This window comes from Nomia melanderi, chromosome 6 (genome assembly GCF_051020985.1).
Source record: "Nomia melanderi isolate GNS246 chromosome 6, iyNomMela1, whole genome shotgun sequence".
In the NCBI taxonomy this organism is placed as follows: domain Eukaryota; kingdom Metazoa; phylum Arthropoda; class Insecta; order Hymenoptera; family Halictidae; genus Nomia; species Nomia melanderi.
The window spans coordinates 834,410-855,058 of record NC_135004.1 but is presented as its reverse complement, the minus strand read 5'-3'; the positions used below and the strand labels follow the sequence as shown (position 1 = coordinate 855,058).

Below are 20,649 nucleotides of genomic sequence, written 5' to 3'. Positions count from 1 at the left end.
CCAGGGAGCGTGTCCCTACTCCGTCGCGTTTTCCTAACGAAATTAAAGACCATTGCGATCGAATATCTGTCAGCGCTGCACAAACCTTTATGAGAAACGCAACTTGATTGACTTCCTGTTGCCTGTTGGAAGCTGCGGGCGAATTGAATTAAAACACGGGGAAACTGAACGAATCCGTGAATAAAGATAGAAAGCCCGATCCTCTCTCTGCTAGGTCTGAGAATGATGCATTTCGGAAGTTTCTAACCCTGGAGGTATGAATAATGGATACAACGAGGACGAACGAGAGTCGCGTAAATATTAAAAATATCGATTTCGATCTGAGAAATTCAGGAGCACCTTTTATTCAAGAGAAATTCCGTTCGTAACGGGTTCCCATTGAATCAAAGGAAAGAAATAGATTAATTATTTGATGAATGGAAGTATAAAGACAATCTAGAATGTATTAATAGCTTAGCTATAAGTAAGAGATGACTGGTTGCTTCTTTGATACGATCATCTGCAGCATTGGCAAATGTAGACGACAATGATTGATTGAGAGTTATTAATAGACTAAAGAACGAACACTCGAGAAGATGTTGGGTTACTTCGTACACGTTATATTTATTTCGCGCGGAAGGTACACAATGTGTTAACCATAATAGTTATATATAATACATTGTACACTTAAACAAGAAACGCTTGTATCGTACATCTCTATAAATTACAGAAAGATATAAAGTCGGTAAATAAAGGTACATCGAGTAATGCTAAACGTAACAAAACGATGAGGACTGTACATTGAAAGAGTAGATGCGCGTGGAGATGCATTTTGATTTTCGTACTTCAGCTAGGTACACTCAATGACGATGATGACGTTGATTATGAATTCGTGTGAGTCGCTCGAGGACGGTTGACATCCACTTGGTCTTCATTAGCTTTGCCACGGAGTACCGGGGCATCTTTAGACCACATCACCCTCTCATCATTCTATCATCTTGAAGAGCGCGCACGAGAATATCATGCCGAAGAACTGCAATCAAATCGTTGCCAATTAGAATATATATTTAACGTACTAATTATTTCTCGATAGCTGCATGGCAGATCATTCGAATTTTTGCATTGAAAATACCAAGCTTATTATTTCTTAAATAAGTAATCGAATTATTTTGAGCTTACGAATAAAAAACTGAGTGTAAACCAGTATTTTCTCTGACAATATTCAATTGTAATGCAGTAACTATAAATATAATCAATCTATCATGAATTTAAAGTATCACTGACTTAATGAAATAAAATTGACTACAGGTTTGACCTTCTTTTAAACGTATCACAGCTCCTAACAGAGGAAGAAGGTTTCTTTTTCATTTCTAATTTCTGCAAATTAGCTAATACACGGTAAATGATAAATCTAATAAGAAAGATTGTGATTTAACAAAATAATATTGACTAGCAATGTTTATCGGAAACACGTGTAGAATGGAGAAAATGATACTACGTAGGCTGAATTTGCCGAAAATCCTGGGAACCTGTATGCTGAAACGCGAAAGGGGAAAGTTATTTCCTACCATCAGACACGCGACTGCAATACCGGCGCCGCCCATGATTGTCGCGTGCTTCTGCATGTAAGCCTGCGTTCTGTTGGTGCAACCTTCGAGATAGGCATTCGAGAGATTCACCGAGTCTGGTCCAGCGTTGCAGTTAAACCGCTGCAACAGATCGATGAGAAACCGCATGAGAAACGATTCGGCTTGGGAAAGTCGATCGGACCGGTGAAAGCGTGAGAGGCGAAACAGTGCCGAGGCCGACCGAGACATCGCGATGAAACAGAGGCTTTTCTGAATGTAATCAATAGGTCGTCGATATTTCGAAATTTACTTTGAAACCGTTTCAATCAAATTCTTCGGTAGCACGTTAGGAGAGTAAATCCGAAATGCTAATCCGTTATCGTTTGTTGGTATGAGCGCAGAGACCTGTTGAATCGACCGTAGATAACTGAACAGATAATGTCCTCTGACACTAATTTGAGCTCTAGAAATATTATCTAACGAATAAATCACTTGTTACCACGATGCTACGTCGCGTAATATTTTAATCTATACTCGATTTAGTAACTATTTGGTAAATTGAATTTAATTTTCTAAAGTCGTCATTTCATTCCAAATTCCAAATTCTTCAGTAACTAAAGTTAATTGTACAATATAATTCTTATGTAGCATGCCAACTCCTTGCAATTAGAGAGTCCTAGTAAAAGTGAGAAAATTCTGATTAGACATAAAATTACTTTTTCAGTTTCACACTGCGCGAGATCTCGTTGATAATATTAAATCGCAACGTCTATCGCGCATTAGATGTAATTTCTAGAATAGAAATTTTCATTCAGCGACTTGACTCGCAAATATTAATTACGACGACTTATTAATTATAAGGAGCAAACTGGAGATGGAGGCAATTATTCCGGTAGAAGGCAGAAGATACACATTTCTCTCGACTCGGAGAATATAATTGAATCTGGCGAGGATCGTTGCGTTGGACCGTAGCAACGGGCTGATCACTAATTACTGTGATTCCGTATGCACGGATCGGCCAACTTTTCCGTCCGCGAGAACAAGCTCGTTAAGGAAATTAATCTTTACCTGGCCAGGCTGGATTTCGCGACAGCAACTCTGCGGCACGTTCAAGCCCAGACTTCCCCAGTCTCTCCATCCACTCACGCCACAGCAGTGGAGCTGAAATTCAAGTGGAAAATGTCGATTAAAGTCAGACCAGGAAAGATTTCACAAACGCGTTAATTGGGATTAGTTAAGCCTTTGCTGGAGGTAAATTTAAATAATTAAATTCCCCAAAAAGGAAAAAGAGAACTTTACTCGCAAAGCTTCGCTTCATTTTTAACTGTCACTCTCATCTTTTCAACCTTTACGAACCTAAAAAGGAATAGAACTCCCGTTTTCCAGCATTATATAAAATGATTAACTGAATTGGGAGCTGCAACGCAAGTCAAAGTGACTTAACACGTTCACAGTATAATTAATACAAACTCTCCTGCATCCCGCAAGTAGCAAAGGCAATGAAACGTGAGAGCAAGATTTTTCGTGAGCCACGCACGACGCGTTAAAGAGGTATTATTGCACTAAGTAGACTATTAGCAAACTAGCATGGCTCGTGGCAAACGGTTGAGAAACTGATGCCAGCCATAGCGAGCGCGTTAAAGTGTAAAACAGGTCGTTAGATTTTGTAACGTGAACATTTTTATCTCGTCTGCACAGTAATTCGCGCTCGTAAAGAAATCATATTTTCTGACAGTGTAAAAATCAGATCGCGGGGATCCTTTGGTTGTAGAACAATAACGTTGGCACATCTGATGAAAGCGCGCTCCCATAATATTTTCAAAGAGCAGTTGCTGTTGTACGCAACCTTGTACGCACATCGAACACGAGGATCGTTTTCAAACTTTCCAAGAGTTTCATTGCTCACCGTGGATTGCGTCGTGTCCCATGCATCCCTGACAGTCTTGCGGCTATCGTAAACTCTCATCGAACTCGACATTTCCCTCTGCAGCGTGCTCACCAATTTCTCACGGAACACGTACGCGAGGACCCCGCCAATTAGCATCGTCACGAACAGCAGGAACACGATGATGAAGTACTAGAAAACGTTTTCAGAATTCGGTCGTTTAGAATCCTCGCCGCGAACAACGACGACGACCGTCGACGAAACGCGGGCTTTACCGTGAGAAGCATGCACTTGACTTCCCGCGACGCGCCGATGCACCCGAAGAACGAGATAATCGCGACGATGATGCCGCCGGCCAACAGAACGTAGATCGCGCCAGTTAACAGATCGTTGCCGACCAGTTCGCCGATCCATGACACCTTCTCCAGTAGGGCCCACACTGCTAGACCCACTATGGCCACTCCGCCGAGCTAGAAGAATTCACTTTACTAATATTTTTGTTGACAATCGTTTATTGAACTAATCAAGATACGCATTTAATCTTATTTCCATATCAAAGCTAGTGATACTTCTTTTAACGGAATATTGTAACTGTATTATTTCCTTTATCTGGAATATTTTCAAGGAAGTACTTATCTTTATTTTATTTTAGTATTAACACTACAACTACCGAGCAGTTAATACGATTAATATGTGTAATCCCTATAAAAATTGTAACAATAGATTATTTCAGGTTTCTTCAAACATTCATTACAGTATTCAAGTGAAACTATTTGTTTTCAAGATCGTTTCGAATATCCAATGCTTTTAAGATATTAATAATTCCGAAACAAAAGCATCGAAGAGTCATTCTGACTCTGGTAGTTCTAGTGTTAAAGTTTAATTAATTACATGTATATGGAAAGTCTGCAGTAATTTCTTAAGAGACTAAAATCATTTACTTTAGACTTCAAGACTTACAGGGCTAAAGTCACTTCTTTAAAACATTCCAGATAAATGAAATACTATACACATAATACTCCGCGGAATCAAAGGAGCACTCTGTCCTATGAATACTTACAAAGATGACGAAGTTAATAAAGAAAAGGGAGTACTTCATACACCGGCCGCAGCCGTCCATTTCGGTCCCGTAGCCCATTTCGATTTATCTCAAGATCTGCAAACGAGGAGAGCCGATTAAACAATGGGCCCGCGGTACATTTGTCGTCCATTAAAGTTAGAAACAAAAGGCGCCGAACGATTTTCTCGCGGATAAGGGGTGCCATTCTCTCCCGGCTCGCGAATTACCCGCACGTAAACTTGTTTCCAATCGATGGTCCCGCGCGATTCTTTCCCTCACCTCGTAAATTAGCGGCGCGTACGAACTCGCGCGCGATTATCGCGTGACTCCGCGGACCCGCGATTAGATAAAGGTGCACGGAGTAAAATGGATGCGCCCGGTGGTCCCGGTGCTCGACGGACCGTGGAGCATTGTTCTGCGAAACGCAACCACCGCGCCAGCACTGAATTAGGTTCGAACGGTCGCGTAATCCTACGCCATTGCGGTGCCCAAAGACGGACGGGGTCCCATCGGCTAAGCAACACGGCTTCGCAATTGTTTCCGCGCTGATGTCACGGCACGTGGAAAGACTTCTTCTCGAATCCACGCGCCGCGTAATCGGCCCCAATTTTTTCCTTCCGCCGGCCTACATACTTTGCAGCCAATTGGTCGTGATTGCGTAACCACTTTTAATTCTTCTAATGTCTCCGGCGCTAATGTTCGCTGGAATCGAACCACTGCAGGTGAATGGATCTAAGAATGTTGTGTAATAAGAGGTTTCCCTTTTTATTGGTAGTTTGATTTTTCGCGGTGTTTTGTAGGTTGTGGGGCAAGATTCAATAACCTAGGGTTCGATTTTGACGCGCTTCATGTCGTGTGCGGTGTTTGCAGGCGAAATCGATATTCTTACTGGTACTTTACTCGTTAAGTCGACGAAATTATTTTGTAGTTAGTTTAGTGGAGCAGAATGGAACTCTGTTTTCAGTATGATTTGCTTTGAATGTTCATGCCGAAAGTGGTACGCTATTTTGATTGTAGGAGAATGATAGAGACACCTGTTATTGTTTCATGTTTCTGTGTAAATAGGCAAGCTTGTGTTTTAATAGACGAAAATATATCCTCTTGGTAAATCGAGACCCGTCGGATTTCTAAATAGTTCTCGGGTTCACAGGCAACTGGATGGATGCAATGCTTCAAGAGAGATTCAGCGTTTGTAAAGACGAGCCGCCTGTGTATGGTATAGTAATACCCTATTTTTACATCTTGCTATGACTCACGAGCTTTTGTAATGCTCGACATCAGTGCACGCATCTCTGAATACGATTTACGCCGTTTCACGTAACACACTTCCTGCGATCCTTAAGGCCATCGCGGAGCTTCAAACCGTTGCGGACGCCGTCGTGCAGGTGATGTCTTTCCGTGAGATCATTCCGGCGATCTGTTGCAGCTGGTTTTCTCGGAGATCCGAATGCTTCGAGAATATAAGGAGCGTTCTCATATGCGTAAGGGAACGTCCAGATCAAGGGCTTCTTTTATAGAACCAGGTGCAAAGTTCAGAAGGCCTTTACTATACGCGAGCCATTGAATATGGGACCCTAATAGCGGACCAGTCTTTTATTTGATTCAAGACTTTCTCCCCTTCGAGAATCTAAATATATTAAACACAGACTGGTGGAAAGAAGGTTTAAGACTTTAGGGATAGCAATCCTACCTAGGAATTTGGATTTTCATTTTGTATTGTACACTCCGTGGTTTTTTTAAGGAGACTTCAGTTGAAGACCAACGTTATTTAGATATCTTCTACCACTTCCTATTATAAATCTGTAGATACAATGTAATATCCCGAACTCGTTTTTTATCGCACTGTAGATGTTGTATGTAAAAATAAATCCGTCGTCACTGTTCCGTGACCAGCCGTATTTCAGTGGAATACGCGATTGTTCCGCGAACTAAAAATTCTTGCGAAAGATACTAACATCGAGGTTTATTCTAACAGTTTGCTCTTACGTTTCGTTCGGTCGCCAAATTACAAGCATACGCGTCACTGGATCTTCAGTAAATTCTCGAGCCGCCAGTAATCGTGCTAAGAGAACATAACGCAAACACGATCGAAGATAAAAACAGCGAAATACATCGAAAGCGCTCTTCGGGAAGAGGGTCTGCCGGGGACCGAATCGCGTTACGAGCTTCCAGAGACAATGCGCGCTCATAAATCTTGGAAGAAGAAAGAACAGGTAAATGTTACTTCCCGCGGCTGACCGTTCTGCGCAGGCCGTCCATTTCACCGTTCAAAGCGACGAGGGAATCGCGACGAGGGAATCGCGACGAGCGATCAGTAACGCGGGGTCAGAAGGGTTCAAACGGAAGCGGCCTAAGGAAATGTCAGGAGAAAAACGAGCGCCACGAACGAAACGACCGAAAGTTGCTCAACTTTCGGGAAGATCGGAATGATTCGCAGTCCGATGATTACGGTGCCGGGTCGGTGGGCCGGTTGATCCGCTTGATTGCTCGCGTTTTCAAGATCACGAGCGAGCCTCGCTCGACATTGTCACGCGAATCACGCGCGAGCTTGCACGCTTTAACTGACCCACGGATCTAAATGACGTAAGAATTAGGATCGATCCTTTTTGCATACAGCTGAGCGCGGAAACTTTTTCCTCGGGAGGGAGTTGTTGCACCTGCTGCACGGTGATGCAGGCCGTGCAAGTAAGAGGAAAAAATTGAGAATTGAAAGTCAAAGAATAGAAGCATTAGTGAATGTTTTCGTGGATTGTAAGTGGTGTTTAATTCTCTTCTATAGGTTTCTCTTCTCGTGACTATGTAGGTTAGATTTATCTTACTAACCCCTTCATCAATAATGTCGTGTCATACTCGTGAAGATTTCAAACTGAATTTAAGAAATTTTATGTACATTTTTTTAAGTTATCTTTAATCATATTGTCTATAATCTTTTAATCATTAAACTTTGAAGTAAACGTAGTCATAGACATTTTCCTAATAAATGGTTAACGATAAAGTAGTTGCATCGATCAAGAAATAAATTACAGGGCAAGGGGTTAATAATATGCGAAAACGCGATAATTTCTTATATATATATATATATTATTCTTTTAGCAAAGAAATCTTTTATTTCAACCTATATGCAACGAACAACATTAATTTTTATTAAACTCAGCTACAGTACCTCCACTGCGAGTTATACTTGACATTATGTATATGACAAAGGGTTAAATGCATAGCAACCTCTGATATCAGATTCATCGACAACGAAATAAATTACGAAAATTGCACATGTATAAATATTTTCTCTATTTCATAATACTTCAAAAACTACTAATTCTATCGATTCGATCTTGATTACGTTTGATTTAGAAGACACGAATGCATAGGAAATAATATTTTAATCGATAAAAGAATGCTTTCAGGATTTTTTCATCGCAACCCGACAATCTGGACCACGATGAGCGGCGACCTTCGCGTAGATGGACGCGTACCAGAGACTTCTCTCCCCGAGGCCGGCAGAACTGGGTCATTTCGGACAGCAAGACAATACTCGGTCGCGTTTATCGACGGGCGAATAATATTCCCGTCGATTTGCATGGTATTCCTCAGACATGCGTTCCTGTTTTGCGCGGTGCTTCCCGTTTTACGGATGAGTCAGCGCACATGCTTGCAAAATATTATTTTTCTGTTACACGAGCATATATACCTGTCGGAAACAGGTCATTAATTCATTGGAACTCGACACTGTCGCGATAATTTGCTGTCCGCTTGTTCGAAGGTCCATTTAAAAACGGGTTTAGTAGTTATAGGGTAGATTTATCGGTCGAAAACCATTTACTGCTAATCGACTCGCAACGATTAGCGTAGAATTATTATCGTTTCGGCACCAGTGAGCTGTTTCAGAAATCGCTGAGTCGAAGTGTCAATGACCATAAACGCTTTTTGCTCTGTTTGCAATATTTGCTGGAAAAGTGTTTCAATTACATTCTTACAGCGCGTTGCGAGAATAAGTAGTATAAAGAATGATGATACTAAACTGAAGAAACGACTGTAGAGGGAATATGTAAAACCAATTATCTCATTTCACGTCTGTCGCAGCTGAAATAAGGTTTGCCCATCTTATCATTAGTCATTTATCTTTAAATGGTTCGAATTCCAAGTTAGTTCCTCTCGTTTGAGCGTCGCAAATAAGAAGAATGAAATTTTCCAGTGGCAAAACGGACACTCGAGTCACGTAGAACGTTCTTGTGACGGAATCATTGATCGTAGGCCGTAGATTACATGTTTCCCCCGTGGCCACGTCTATTTTTCTAAGACACGAAGCCGCGTCGTCGCGATAACAGGCCCGTTAATCACCGCAGGGCATTATTCAATTGTCACCGCGTTATCCAATCCGCGGGAACGTGCAATTTCCTTCAACCCGTCCGACCTAAATGTGGCACTTTGGACCTGGTCACACAGAATCGTCGTCCGGCCGGGAAGATCTAATTACTGGACTGCAGGTTTTTATGCATTTATAAGAATTTGAAATTCTAAAATTGCACAAACTGCCGCGATGCAGAAAAACATATGAAATATCCGAAGTGCAGTGTTTTCTATAATATTTCTTTGGAAAAACCATTTTCTATTGAAACACTATTCTTCTATTAAGTACTGGCAAAGGTCCGTGTGCTTCTCTTGTTAGCAATTAATTGAGGTTCTATTTCAATTAAGTATTTCACTAGCTTAATGAGTGAAATTGCCAGCAAGTCATGCTTATGTCGTTGGTATCAAATGAAATAAAATAATTTTATGAACACGTTCTCTGCGTTTATATTTTCGTTTAAGAACCCAGACGAACTATTTCTGGTACCTAATAATTATATTCTTAAAAACTTGACATTGCGTGAAGATCAGCAGTGTAATAATTACGTTATTTGAAAATAACGAAGGCTCGCCGTGAATCGCCTCGTTTCCTGGTTCGTGATGGTCCCGACCTGTCCGTCGAGTTTCATCGGTTTCCTCGTGCGTGATTTTTATCCGTTCGGCTGAATCACGAGTATCGCGCCGCGACGCATCCTATTCCAGTCAGTTAATCTCGTCACCCCTCCCCCCTCCGCTCCATAGTCGGAAAAAACATCCATTTGCATCGATGGAATTCGACGCTGATGTAATCGTCCGTGCTTCTGTTTCTGAATGAACGGCGATCGCTTTGTACGATGCGCCGATAGCGAGATACTTTTATGTTCATTTGTACTTTTAATTACAGGCTGTGTAATCTGTCAGACTGCGCGACAAGGATAAAACAGTTTTACGCGGAGAAATGACAGGAAGAGATTGAATAAGAGTTTCTTATAAGAAATTTTGTTTACGACTTTGAAAGTTCGTTCGATGTGCTTGAATTATAGTCTGTTTTTTTCTAGAGAAGGAAACCTGAGATATAATGACGGTTATGACCGTTCTCCTCGATTTAATCATTGCGTGTTACTAACAACAGTGGAGTCGGTAGCTGTGATGACTGGGCCGCAGATGTTTATACTTTATGGTTGTTTTTTTCTTTGGATTTTTGAGTGTTTGAATGTTTAAATGTTTGAATGTTTGAATGTTTGAATGTTTGAATGTTTGAATGTTTGAATGTTTGAATGTTTGAATGTTTGAATGTTTGAATGTTTGAATGTTTGAGTCTTTGAATCTTTGAATCTTTGAATCTTTGAATCTTTGAATTTAAATATCAGAGACTGAAAAAACTGCAATTTCATATTTCGAAGTTTAATTCAAACCTTGTTTCTATAACAATGGAGTAAATAGGAGATTATAATAGAAACAATTTTCCGGTACAAGACATCAAGTAAGTAGTCAACAAGGAGCAGAGTAAAGAGGGAATTATCAAATTAAAATAAAAACAAATCTCTCACTAAAAGAAACCAGCTATTAAGTAATTAAGGAGGAACAGCGCAACCACGTTTCCGGCGCGAACTTTGCAGATCGATCGAACGGATCCGGGACACGCTTTGCTCGCGATCTTCGCTCGCGCCCATCCATTGTTCGAAGGAGATAATAAACGCGACTCCGCACGCACGCACGCACGGGTGCACGGACCGTGTTATTACAATTTCGTGGCCGAGGAAGGTCGTGTGTTTCTTTTTTTAATATTTCATCGCTTATTACCCTTGATTACGCCGAGTTATATCATAATTGACGCGCGTAGAAGTAACGTTCTCACGTGACATGGCGTGTGTACGTTTTATGTGTACCGATCTCTCTTGTCTCCGCGGAACCCGTTTCGTATCGATCGTCTGTCATAATGCCCGGTTTCTATACAGATACAATTTTTCTCACACAACGAGTAGCAACGAGAGCGAAACATCTCGTGAATTCAAATTTGATTGTCGTCGTGACCAGCTGTGACCGGAGCTGCAGGAAAAATCAACCCCTTGCGACTCGAAGAACATTTTAACCCCTCACCTTTCGATCTATTCCTTGTCACGCAATAGTTACTTTATTATTAATAATTTCTCAGTAGAAGAAAGAACCATGTGTTTATTGCAAGTGACTGTTGTCAAGTGACTGTGACTGGTGTGACTGATGTTACACTTCAGGAATCGAGGAATATTAATGTCAAGCTCATGCAACTTTGCCAGAATTGTATTAGTTAAAAAGCCTTCTTCAACCGGTTCAATCCAAGATCTTCATTAACGAATAAATGAATACCAAATTAATAAGTAAAATAAGCCAGTAGTTTTCAAGACCTAATACATTCCTAACTACTTTCCCCCGAAGCGTCATTAAAATCCCCAGACATAATCTACTTCGTTACGTTCCATCATCGCTTTAACAACGAATACATAAAATATGCTTACGCTCAGTAATTCAAACTGAAACGAACGCTTAGTCACGAAGGTGTCTCCGGGAGCAAAACTGGCGGCCACGAGCGTATCAATCTCTCGTTTGATAACATCTCGCCCATCTCAGCACCGCGAGAAAACAAGTGAAAGTATTGAATAATTCATGGAAAGTCGCCGCTGGACCCCCGTTACGTTCCAGATTAAAAACAACGGGGTTTGACGCTCTTAAAATAACTGATATCGAAGGGGAATTACAACCGGAAGCCGGGGCCGGGTTACGCGTGTACGCGAGTCACCGTACGGACCCCGGCAAGGATAATATACCGGTTTCGCAACGAGCTATAGAACGAAGCTCTCCCGTGGCTCGGTCACGCACCGGCATACTGCCTTAAAGACACGTTACACGAGAGAGAGAAAGTGGCTTCACCCTCTGCATTAAGTAATCCGCGTACCGATGTATGTATTCGGTTGTATCATCAACCCGTAATGTTTTTCTCATCGAAATTCAATTTCTTTCGCGATCCCATTGTGTCCATGCTCAATGAAATACATCATTCGACAATCCTACCCTTGGCAGATATTTGTTTCAGCTGAAAATTGAATGTCGTCGGGATCAAAATTGTCTTCCTTGATGTTTAACCCTTTGCACTTAAAAGGTCACACCTACAAGAAGAGGACTAAACATAAAGATCTGTTTTTGAATGAAACCGTATACATGTTACAGTATATATCTAGAAATGGAAAAGCCTCGTGGGTTTTTTGACAATGGTTCTCTGATTTCGAAAGGAATGAGTTTTAAGTTTGTATGTTACTATAACAAGACGATTAGAAGAAGTCTGCTAAAACAAAGTGCCGTTCTAAGTCTCCATACTTGGAATTATTATCTTTCTCCGTTTTCTTTGCTTTCCTTTCAATTATAATCTCTAAATAACTCGTATTTTATTAGTGTGATATTATTGATTGTTTTATTACAGTGACATATAATTTTGAAACTCATTTTTTCTGAAGCCAGAGGGCCATTATCGAATAAGCATGAGAGTTTTTCATTTCTATACTCATCTAACCTTAACTTCATGAAGTTCGATACATATTACTGAGCTTTGCATAATTCATCAGTATGTGAAGTATTGAAATAAAGTAGCCTTGTTTCGTAATTTACGTACGTTTCCTCATTAGTGAGTTTCCGAGAACATCGTCTATATCTCATCGGAGAATGTTGAACATTTCGGGAGAAAAATTGTCGAGGGCAAAGGGTTGATTGAATGAATAACTTCGAATTTAAAATGGTTCTTATCTATCTTTAACAAATAAGAATCTTTTAATTTGTATGTAAAGTGAACTATTTAATATTTTGATCTTACAGAGAAAAACGAACATTTTAACCTGTTTCATTCTTTCGAATATTTAAGGCTCGAGAGTAGACCGTAGAAAAATTTCACTTGCGAAAGAAAACACTACGAACTTAGGACATAACTCGGTGAAACGCAGAGAAAAAATAATGGAAGACGATCGAGACCTGTGGCGCGTGACGTCAAGACGGCACTTCCTTCCTCGTCCTGTGCCGGCGCAAATGGCGTCCGGGGCCATCGTAAATGGCACCCCGACCACCGAGAAGCTTAATTAGAGCAACGCAATTCCTCACCGAGTCGTAATTGCGAGCGCTCTCGCTTCGACATATCGATCACTTTTCCGAGCGTCGTCGTCGTCGCTCGAACTCTTATTACCATCGCTAGCCGAGCAAACGACTTCGCACTTTTTGCCTGTTACGAGACGTTTAAATTAACCGTTTTATCGGCCCAGGTCTGTTTGATCGCGCTAGAAACACTCGGCCCAAGCTCCACCTTTCCTCGGAACTGTTCTCATGGAAGAAATTATCTAAAAAACTATCATGGAACGTTCAAATCTGAAAATTTTCCACGACTTAGCGAACAGAAGAATAAAAAACGAATCAAATTTCTATTCCCTTCCACTTCTTGTTAATCGCCCCACGAAAATCTGCGTTTGCACGAATATCTGCGACCCGCCAGTAATTCACGACTTCTAAGTCTTTGTAATCCTGAAAGATCATTATCGAAGAAATACACGTTGATGTTATCATCGTTACACGCAGAAAAAGTTGAGAGAACCGACGTGTTTTATAATAAAATCGAATTAATTCCTCTCGAGAGGCAATGAAACTTCCATGAGCGAAAAACCCATGCAACACGTAGCCGTGAGTAATACTCGAACCCAAACGCGAGGTATTTATAAACACGGCTATGGAAACACGCCACGGTTATTGCTATGTAAACTAAAATCAGTAGAAGTGAACGTGGCAAGTGTCCGTAACGATGAGATTTAGTAATAGAGAAAATCGAGATATGATTCTCGTTTATAAGGCATGCGACACCAATGCTGCACATCATGCACGACAAGCACGTCAGGTATTACAAAGCCGTTTCCCTGGTTGATGGATTGAATGCGGATAAACTTCACGGCCTGTCTGTTGTCCAGACTTCGCGTCGCCCGATTACCGTATTCGAGGGCGTTGCAGAAAAGAAGTTTATCGTCAACTACCAACGACGATTCAAAACACGAAGAATCGTATTGTTGTTAACCTTCTCCACCCTGCAACTATTTTTACATTCTCTTGCGGCAACTCCGTGATTTACCATAATTTCGACACAATTTATTAGGTCTTTAAGATTGTTTATCTGCTATGCCGGAGAAACATTAGATTTCACTTTTCTGGAGGAATTTTACTACGCACACTTTCACGTTGCAACGTTTTATTTTTCTCGAAACAATTGCGAAACATGCAACATATCAGCTGTTATTCGAAATGCAAACGCACAGATTAAAATGAGAGTTTGTCAAGATTCAAAAGTATTATTGCTAAACTTTTCCAGTCTCCAGCTGTTTTTTAATTCTTTTGCGGCAACTTCATAATTTACCATAATTTGGACACAATTTACTAGGTCAAATGTGAGATTGTGTATATACTATCCCTAAGAGACATTAGACTCCTTCTGAATGAATTTTATTACGCATATTTACACGTAGCAACGTTTCATTTCTCTCGAAACAATTGCGAAGGACGCGGCATACCAGCATGGCTGGCTGGTATTCGAAACCCGAACGCATAAATACAAAGGAGAATTCCACGCAAATGAGAACATGTCACGATTAAAACTGTAATCAACCGAATTCCCTATGCACCTGGAAGCAGTAAAACAATTCCACAGGAAGACGTCATCGGGGACGCTGCGTCGAAGCGACCAGGACTTAATGTCTTACTCGGCCATAGTGTTGCGTAAAGGATCGGTTAAATCGCTGCTTCTCGATACTCGCAGCAGCGGAGAGCCAGCCTGTATGAATCAGACCTTCGAACGAAAACAGAAACCCAGCTCGCTTGACATCATCGCCGCGTACCCGCATCATCGAGGAGGCACGTCGCGTTCTCGGGGAGTTTCGAGGATGCAGCTGCGACTCTGGTCGAGTCCGTTTTCTCCGAAGTCGCGGCGTAATTCTCCGAGCACCGTTTGCCGAACGCCCACTGATTTACGCGAAGAAAAAGCAGAGAGCTGCGAAGGATCGGCGCCGGAACGTCCCCAGTCGAGGCTGCGGCTCCGAAGGTTAAGTCAACGATGAGAAAATCGTTAAAAACACGCTCCCATATTACCCCCCTCGAACACGATTCGGTCCGTGTCGTCACAGTCTGCGAATTTGCCGAACCTTGCCGGCTTTGGCTTTCGAAAGGTCAGGGCGACGAAATCGCTGCGTTTCCTGGAGCGCCGGGGATTCGGTTGTATCGGGTATGGGTTAAGTCAATATTTATTATTTGCACTGTTGATGGATTGGGAGGTCCTTGGGAACATTGCGCGCATTACTTTTCATTGTGAACATTATGGGAAGAGTTTATGACATTTTCAGTATTCGATTATACTAGAAGGAAACGGCGCCAGCTAATGGGGCGATTAAAGCAACGCGATATTTATAAGCAACTGTGTCAACAACTGATGGATTTCTTGCTCATGGATATACATACTGACGTTGAGTCAGAGATGTTTCATTTATTGAGAACGGTATTGAAGAAATTTGAACGTTACGATCTTCTGTGGCCGTTAAAAGGAATGATAGCTATGTTATATTATAAAAAACAGTCACAATGGAGAGAGAAATTGAATCTGTGCGATGCTTTCTGGGTCAATCGATTGATTACTTGTTTACGTGTTCTGATATCCTGGGACGCAGCGAAGGTTACGCATTTCGCAAGCATTCGTTCATTAATCTTTGGTGATCTGTTTATTGTAAATATTACAGAACAAATTTCAACGCTCTCTTGGTAGTTCGTTGAATCACTTACTCAACTGTGCTTTATGCGATCACATATAATACGAGTGCCTAAACGAAGCAGTTATTAGTCATCATAGCAATCGCTGATTTCACACCTGATGACTAACCTTCTCAAGAACCAATTGTTTAAAAACAGAGGAAGTTTCCGTTTCCAATAGGCTATTCATACACATGCATACATACATAATCACACATGTAATCATTATCAAATATACACATATGTGACATTATCCTTAGAGAGATTAAGTTCAAACTTTTCCAATATTCAATACCCAACAATAATTCAATGATATATCCAGTTATCTTGAAAGTGTTCGCATACTTTCGTACGAAAAGCGCTGCAAACCGTTGCAACAAGTTGCTGCAACGTTAAATTCAAGCAAGAGAATAGTTATGTTATGAAAATCCCTGTACAGAAACGCTATCCCGATTGAGAAAGAACTCCCAAAAACGAAATACACGAATACTTTCGTAACAACTGTTAGATCGGGAGATGGCAGCAAAGTGTTCGTAGCCGATACTCTATCAAGATGAATAATGGAATCCGAGCCGACCAGCAGGAGAGGGCAACGGTAGTAGAATACGCAAGAGGGGAAAAAACACAGAAGAACGATCAAGGAAAGAGTCGAAGGAAGGGTTCCTTTCAGTCGGTCGAAAGTTACACGGCGTCCGAGGTCATCGGGTTCTACCCGCGCGATCGCTACGTCCGCGTTACGATGCTCGCGTCTACTATTACCCGCGCGTTTCCAACACGCCCGGCGCGCTCGCACACGCGTTCGCCCGTTCGCGCGAGTGCTCGCAACAATGCTGTCGATTCCGTAACAACATGGATGCTGGAAAATCCCGATCGGTCACGATTCGCGGTTTACAATTCCAAAAAGAACAATTATCATTTCGATCCCACTCATCTATCCATTCCTTCACCCTTCCTTCACGATTTCCGACACGAACGAACCTCCTTAACGGAAAATCACGAAAACAAAAAGGAAAGAGGCGATCGGTTGCAAGGAAGTTGTCCAGTTCATCGATTTTCGAAATCGCAATTACAACCGAGATGTCGACACGCGTGAACAGCCTGTAAGCCGAGCAGCTGTGGCTTTCGACATCACTGGCCACCGTGACTTTGCGTTCCGCGCCCGTGGGCGTCGCTTAATCCGCGCCTTATCGCGCGATGCACCCTATAACCGGGTCTAATTAAACCACCGCGGCGATCCCGCGAAGAACCGCCGGCTCGGTGTCTATTCTTCGTGCAACGGTAGCCGTACCAATACGACTGGCCTTTCAGTTCGCGAAAACTCATCGATTCTAAGGAATGAATCGCTCCGATCTCTTATCAATCGATCCTCGCGAGCCAGGGATCCGTTCAGTTTGAATTTGAAGACGATACCAGCGAATCCGTGCGTACCCTAACCGAAAACACCGAGACGCTCCGATCGGCCGACGAGAATTCGTGATCAGTACTCACATCGTTCCGTATGTCGGGTTTTCGTTCCGCCGTAGCCGGGTACGTCGATGGAAACTCGTTTCGCGCGGCGACGAAACGTGACACCGTTCCGCGGGACACGGGCTCGGAACTGTCGGCACTCGTTGCCGCGACGTTGACGACGCGCCGTGCGGGAAACTCAGGATCGGCTCTCGCGGAAACTGTTCGCGGACCACTGCGACTCGGGAAATCGCGGTTCGGCTCTGTACAGTATGGTTCTCGGACACGAGGCTGCGGGCGCGAGTGGCTCGGCTCCGCGTGGACACGCGCGATTTCAGGCCGGGCTCTGAGTGAAACTGAAATGGGTAAAACTCTCTTTCTCGCTTTGTCCCCGGGTCGCGCGGCTCCCTCTCTCCTTCTGCTCGGTCTCACCGATTATGTTCTCCCTCCCTCCCCCCTTAGCCCCTCTACTTCTCATTTTCTCCGTACGTCTTCGTCCGACCAGCCGGTTATTTTATTCCCTTCTCTGTCGCCCGAGGTTTTACTTCTCCTTCGCCTGACACTCACTCTCCCTCTCTCCTACTTATTCGAATCTCTCTACCCCACCCCTTCGCCGGCAGAGAATCATCGCTTAAGCGGCCTCCCTACCGTGACCGTTTCAAAACACCGCGATGTACGGGAATTTGTTGGACGCAAGGTTTAATAGAACTACCGAGTGTCTGATATGATTAATTGATTTGACAGATTTTTTTCGGTATCTTTCCCTGTGTTCATTACAGAATTCAAGGGAGACTGGCTGTTTTTGAAATTATTTCGGGTATTTTGATACTTTCAAGATGTCAGTCATTGCGAAATAGGGAAACTGAAGTACACCATTTTGACGGGCGCGGTAGTTGTAGGGTTAACCCTTTGCACTCCAGAAGTTTTTCACTGGAAATACTCAGTATTTTCTGAAACTGTCTTTGCAAAAAATCGCACATACATTGAGAAAGAAAACTATTTTCTTCCAATATTTCACATATTGATGCGTTATACAAAATTTAATATTAAATATGAAATTTTACAATTTTGCTGTGTCAAATCAGAGGCGCCTCTGGAATGCAAAGGGTTAAGAAACGCGTCTACTTCATGCATATTGAATTTTGTAAATGTTATTTGGTGAGTGTTCGCGTAGATTTCGACTGAAGCGGGTGCACGATCATATATCTTCATCGTATATTTCCCAGCCCCCAATTTTCGAGATCTTCATGAACGGTTGTCTATTTTTCTGGGAACAATGGAATAAACTGTACTACGAATGTTCGTAAAGCTAGTGCTAAAGAGAGCCATGAAACTTATCGATCTTAAACTTCGCCGGATTGTTGCTGCGTACTTCGGGTATGCGCAGGAATTCTTTGGGGCAGAAGTTGTCGTTACGTTCGGAGTTACTGGAGCGATCTGTGAAAATTGCGGGGTTGTACTGCTCCGATTATGTGACATCGAGAAAGCAAGAACATTCTTAATTTGCACGAGCGTAGCTATCCTCTGAATCAGAATTAAAAATGTACATTGCAGAATAAAAAGCAAACTAACCTTTGAAGGAAGGCAAACTCCGAAATTCAATTTTTACAGATATTGACTTAGTTCTAACTCGAACGACAAAGAAACATTCACCGAACAATAGGAACAAAAGAACGGTTCGCACATTTTACAACAGCTTTATTTCGAAGTTGACTCCATCAGAATTTCCCATTCAAGATCCTTCTTTCTCAAAAACATTCTCGATATCTTCGTTTCCAATAAACTCAAAATACAATTTCCAAGCTGACTCTAATATAAAGTACAGATGTATGCGTGCGAATAATTAGTCGTTTCCCCCAAACACTCGCATCTCAATCCGTATGTGGTTCTTCGAGCTAATACCTCAGACGGCTGAGAACGAATTGTTTCAAAGCAGAATGAAAATCGATTTTTGCAAAACGTCGCGGTAGAAAGGCCCCTTAACGCTGTCGGTCCTCGGTATATCTTTATGTGCATACGACCGTAAGCCGCTCATACGCGTCGTGTGTGCAACCATCGTGCGATGCGACGCACGGAGAATCCGTCGAGATCCGGTACGCTGCCAAAAGTGGGGTACGAGAGTTCGTCTCCGCGAACACTGCGCGTGGAGACATTATTCGCGTTTAGGAACGAGCTGTGTTTGTGTCGGTGGGTGCGTAAATTTGTCGACCGATCGAAACCGATTAGCTAAACGCGCGACGCGACGCTCTCGGCGATTGTACATGGGGTGTGGTGAAATTAGGGGTACGAGGTCATGAGGATTTCTCGGAGACGTGTAAACTGGACATCTCGTAGCGTGCTTATCGTGCATGGGAATTCCGACGCACGCACGTCCCAAAAAAAGGATATCCCTAAAGTAATCATCTGTTTTGCTGAGTAAAAAGAGCTGTAAAACAGGACACCTTCGTGACACGCGTATATTTCAACGTAATAAGTAAATAGATGAGGGTTGACGTACATTCGCGAGGTATAGTTGGAATAAAAGTAATAAAATGGTTAGTGCTTGAGAAAGTAAGAAGCTAGAAAGTACATAGCTCCTTTTAATAATCACTTCGAAGGAGTCTGTGAAAAGACTTGATTTCATGTTGGATCGTAACTTTCCGGAAAAATTCAGTCTGCAAGACGAGGGGGGAATAATTGAGCGATCAGTGAGTATTGTAATGGGTGTAATTATTCAGTGGCCTCGAGGCGCCAATTGATTTCGACCCTGCCGTAATCGATGCCGTGCGTGTGCCCGCATGCTTGAGTGTAGAAAGGGTGGTAGCTTCTGCGGGGCGCAACCCTAAAGGACATCGTAATTTCTGCGTCTCTTTGAAACTATCTAGGACTCGATGATTAATCTAGAACAATGGAACAACTATAAAAAGTAGCAAAGATTATATAATCGAATGATTAACACTAGAACTGCCGAGCATTTAATACGATTAATATGTAACCCATATAAAAATTGTAACAATAGATTATTTTCATTTCGAATATTCAATGCTTTGAAGATATCAATACTTGCGAAACAAATAAATCGAAACTAGTCATTTGGTACGATAGTTCTAGCGTTAATTAAACAAGGTGAATATATATTTATGTAATACCATTTGTTTTATAACCTTAGCAGGTGTTGTCCTAGGTGACAGGATTATTATATATGATAACTACTAATGTACTAATTTCCAAATAATTTGAAACAAGATGACTATCCATACTTTTTACATCTATGTATTCCGACTTTTGTAGCGGATGAAACAATATTACGTTACGGTGTAACGTTTTCCTACAAGTTCAAGCTAAGATGTCCAAGCAATGAGCCTGTTTACGTTACGTCTCTATTATGCATCTTCCACAGTACAATGTGTCCTATATTAATTCGTATGTTTCCTCTTTGACGCGTTAAGTAAAACGAGACAGCTAACCCAGACGAGCATACGCCGCTCCTAATAATCCTACCGTCTATTCATATACCATCCGGCTGCAAGTGGCAAGAATTATTGAAACACAATGTACATATGTACAGAAGCGATTCAATAGAGCACCATATCCTCAAGTATTGGATCGTACAT

General features: G+C 42.1%; 1 protein-coding gene across 1 annotated transcript; it reads right to left on the bottom strand.

Annotated features, from left to right (window-relative positions):
- Positions 1-578: 578 nt before the first annotated feature.
- On the bottom strand, positions 579-17,429 carry Tsp74F (Tetraspanin 74F). The gene is made up of 7 exons (XM_031989120.2): positions 17,099-17,429; positions 4,493-4,588; positions 3,708-3,902; positions 3,454-3,624; positions 2,616-2,708; positions 1,548-1,688; positions 579-1,012 (listed from the first exon to the last, which is right to left on the bottom strand). The coding sequence occupies exons 2-7, from the start codon at positions 4,568-4,570 to the stop codon at positions 965-967; spliced, it is 726 nt and encodes a 241-aa protein (XP_031844980.1). The 5' UTR covers positions 4,571-4,588; positions 17,099-17,429; the 3' UTR covers positions 579-964.
- Between the last annotated feature and the right edge of the window lie 3,220 nt (positions 17,430-20,649).

Bases quoted from the DNA above. Each gene is read 5' to 3' on its own strand.
- Tsp74F (XM_031989120.2), bottom strand. From the start codon at position 4,570: ATGGGCTACGGGACCGAAATGGACGGCTGCGGCCGGTGTATGAAGTAC. The intron at 2,709-3,453 runs GTGAGCAATGAA...CTTGAATTTCAG, and splicing joins GGGACACGACGCAATCCACG to CTCCACTGCTGTGGCGTGAG. The intron at 1,689-2,615 runs GTAAAGATTAAT...GATCTGTTGCAG, and splicing joins GCGAAATCCAGCCTGGCCAG to CGGTTTAACTGCAACGCTGG.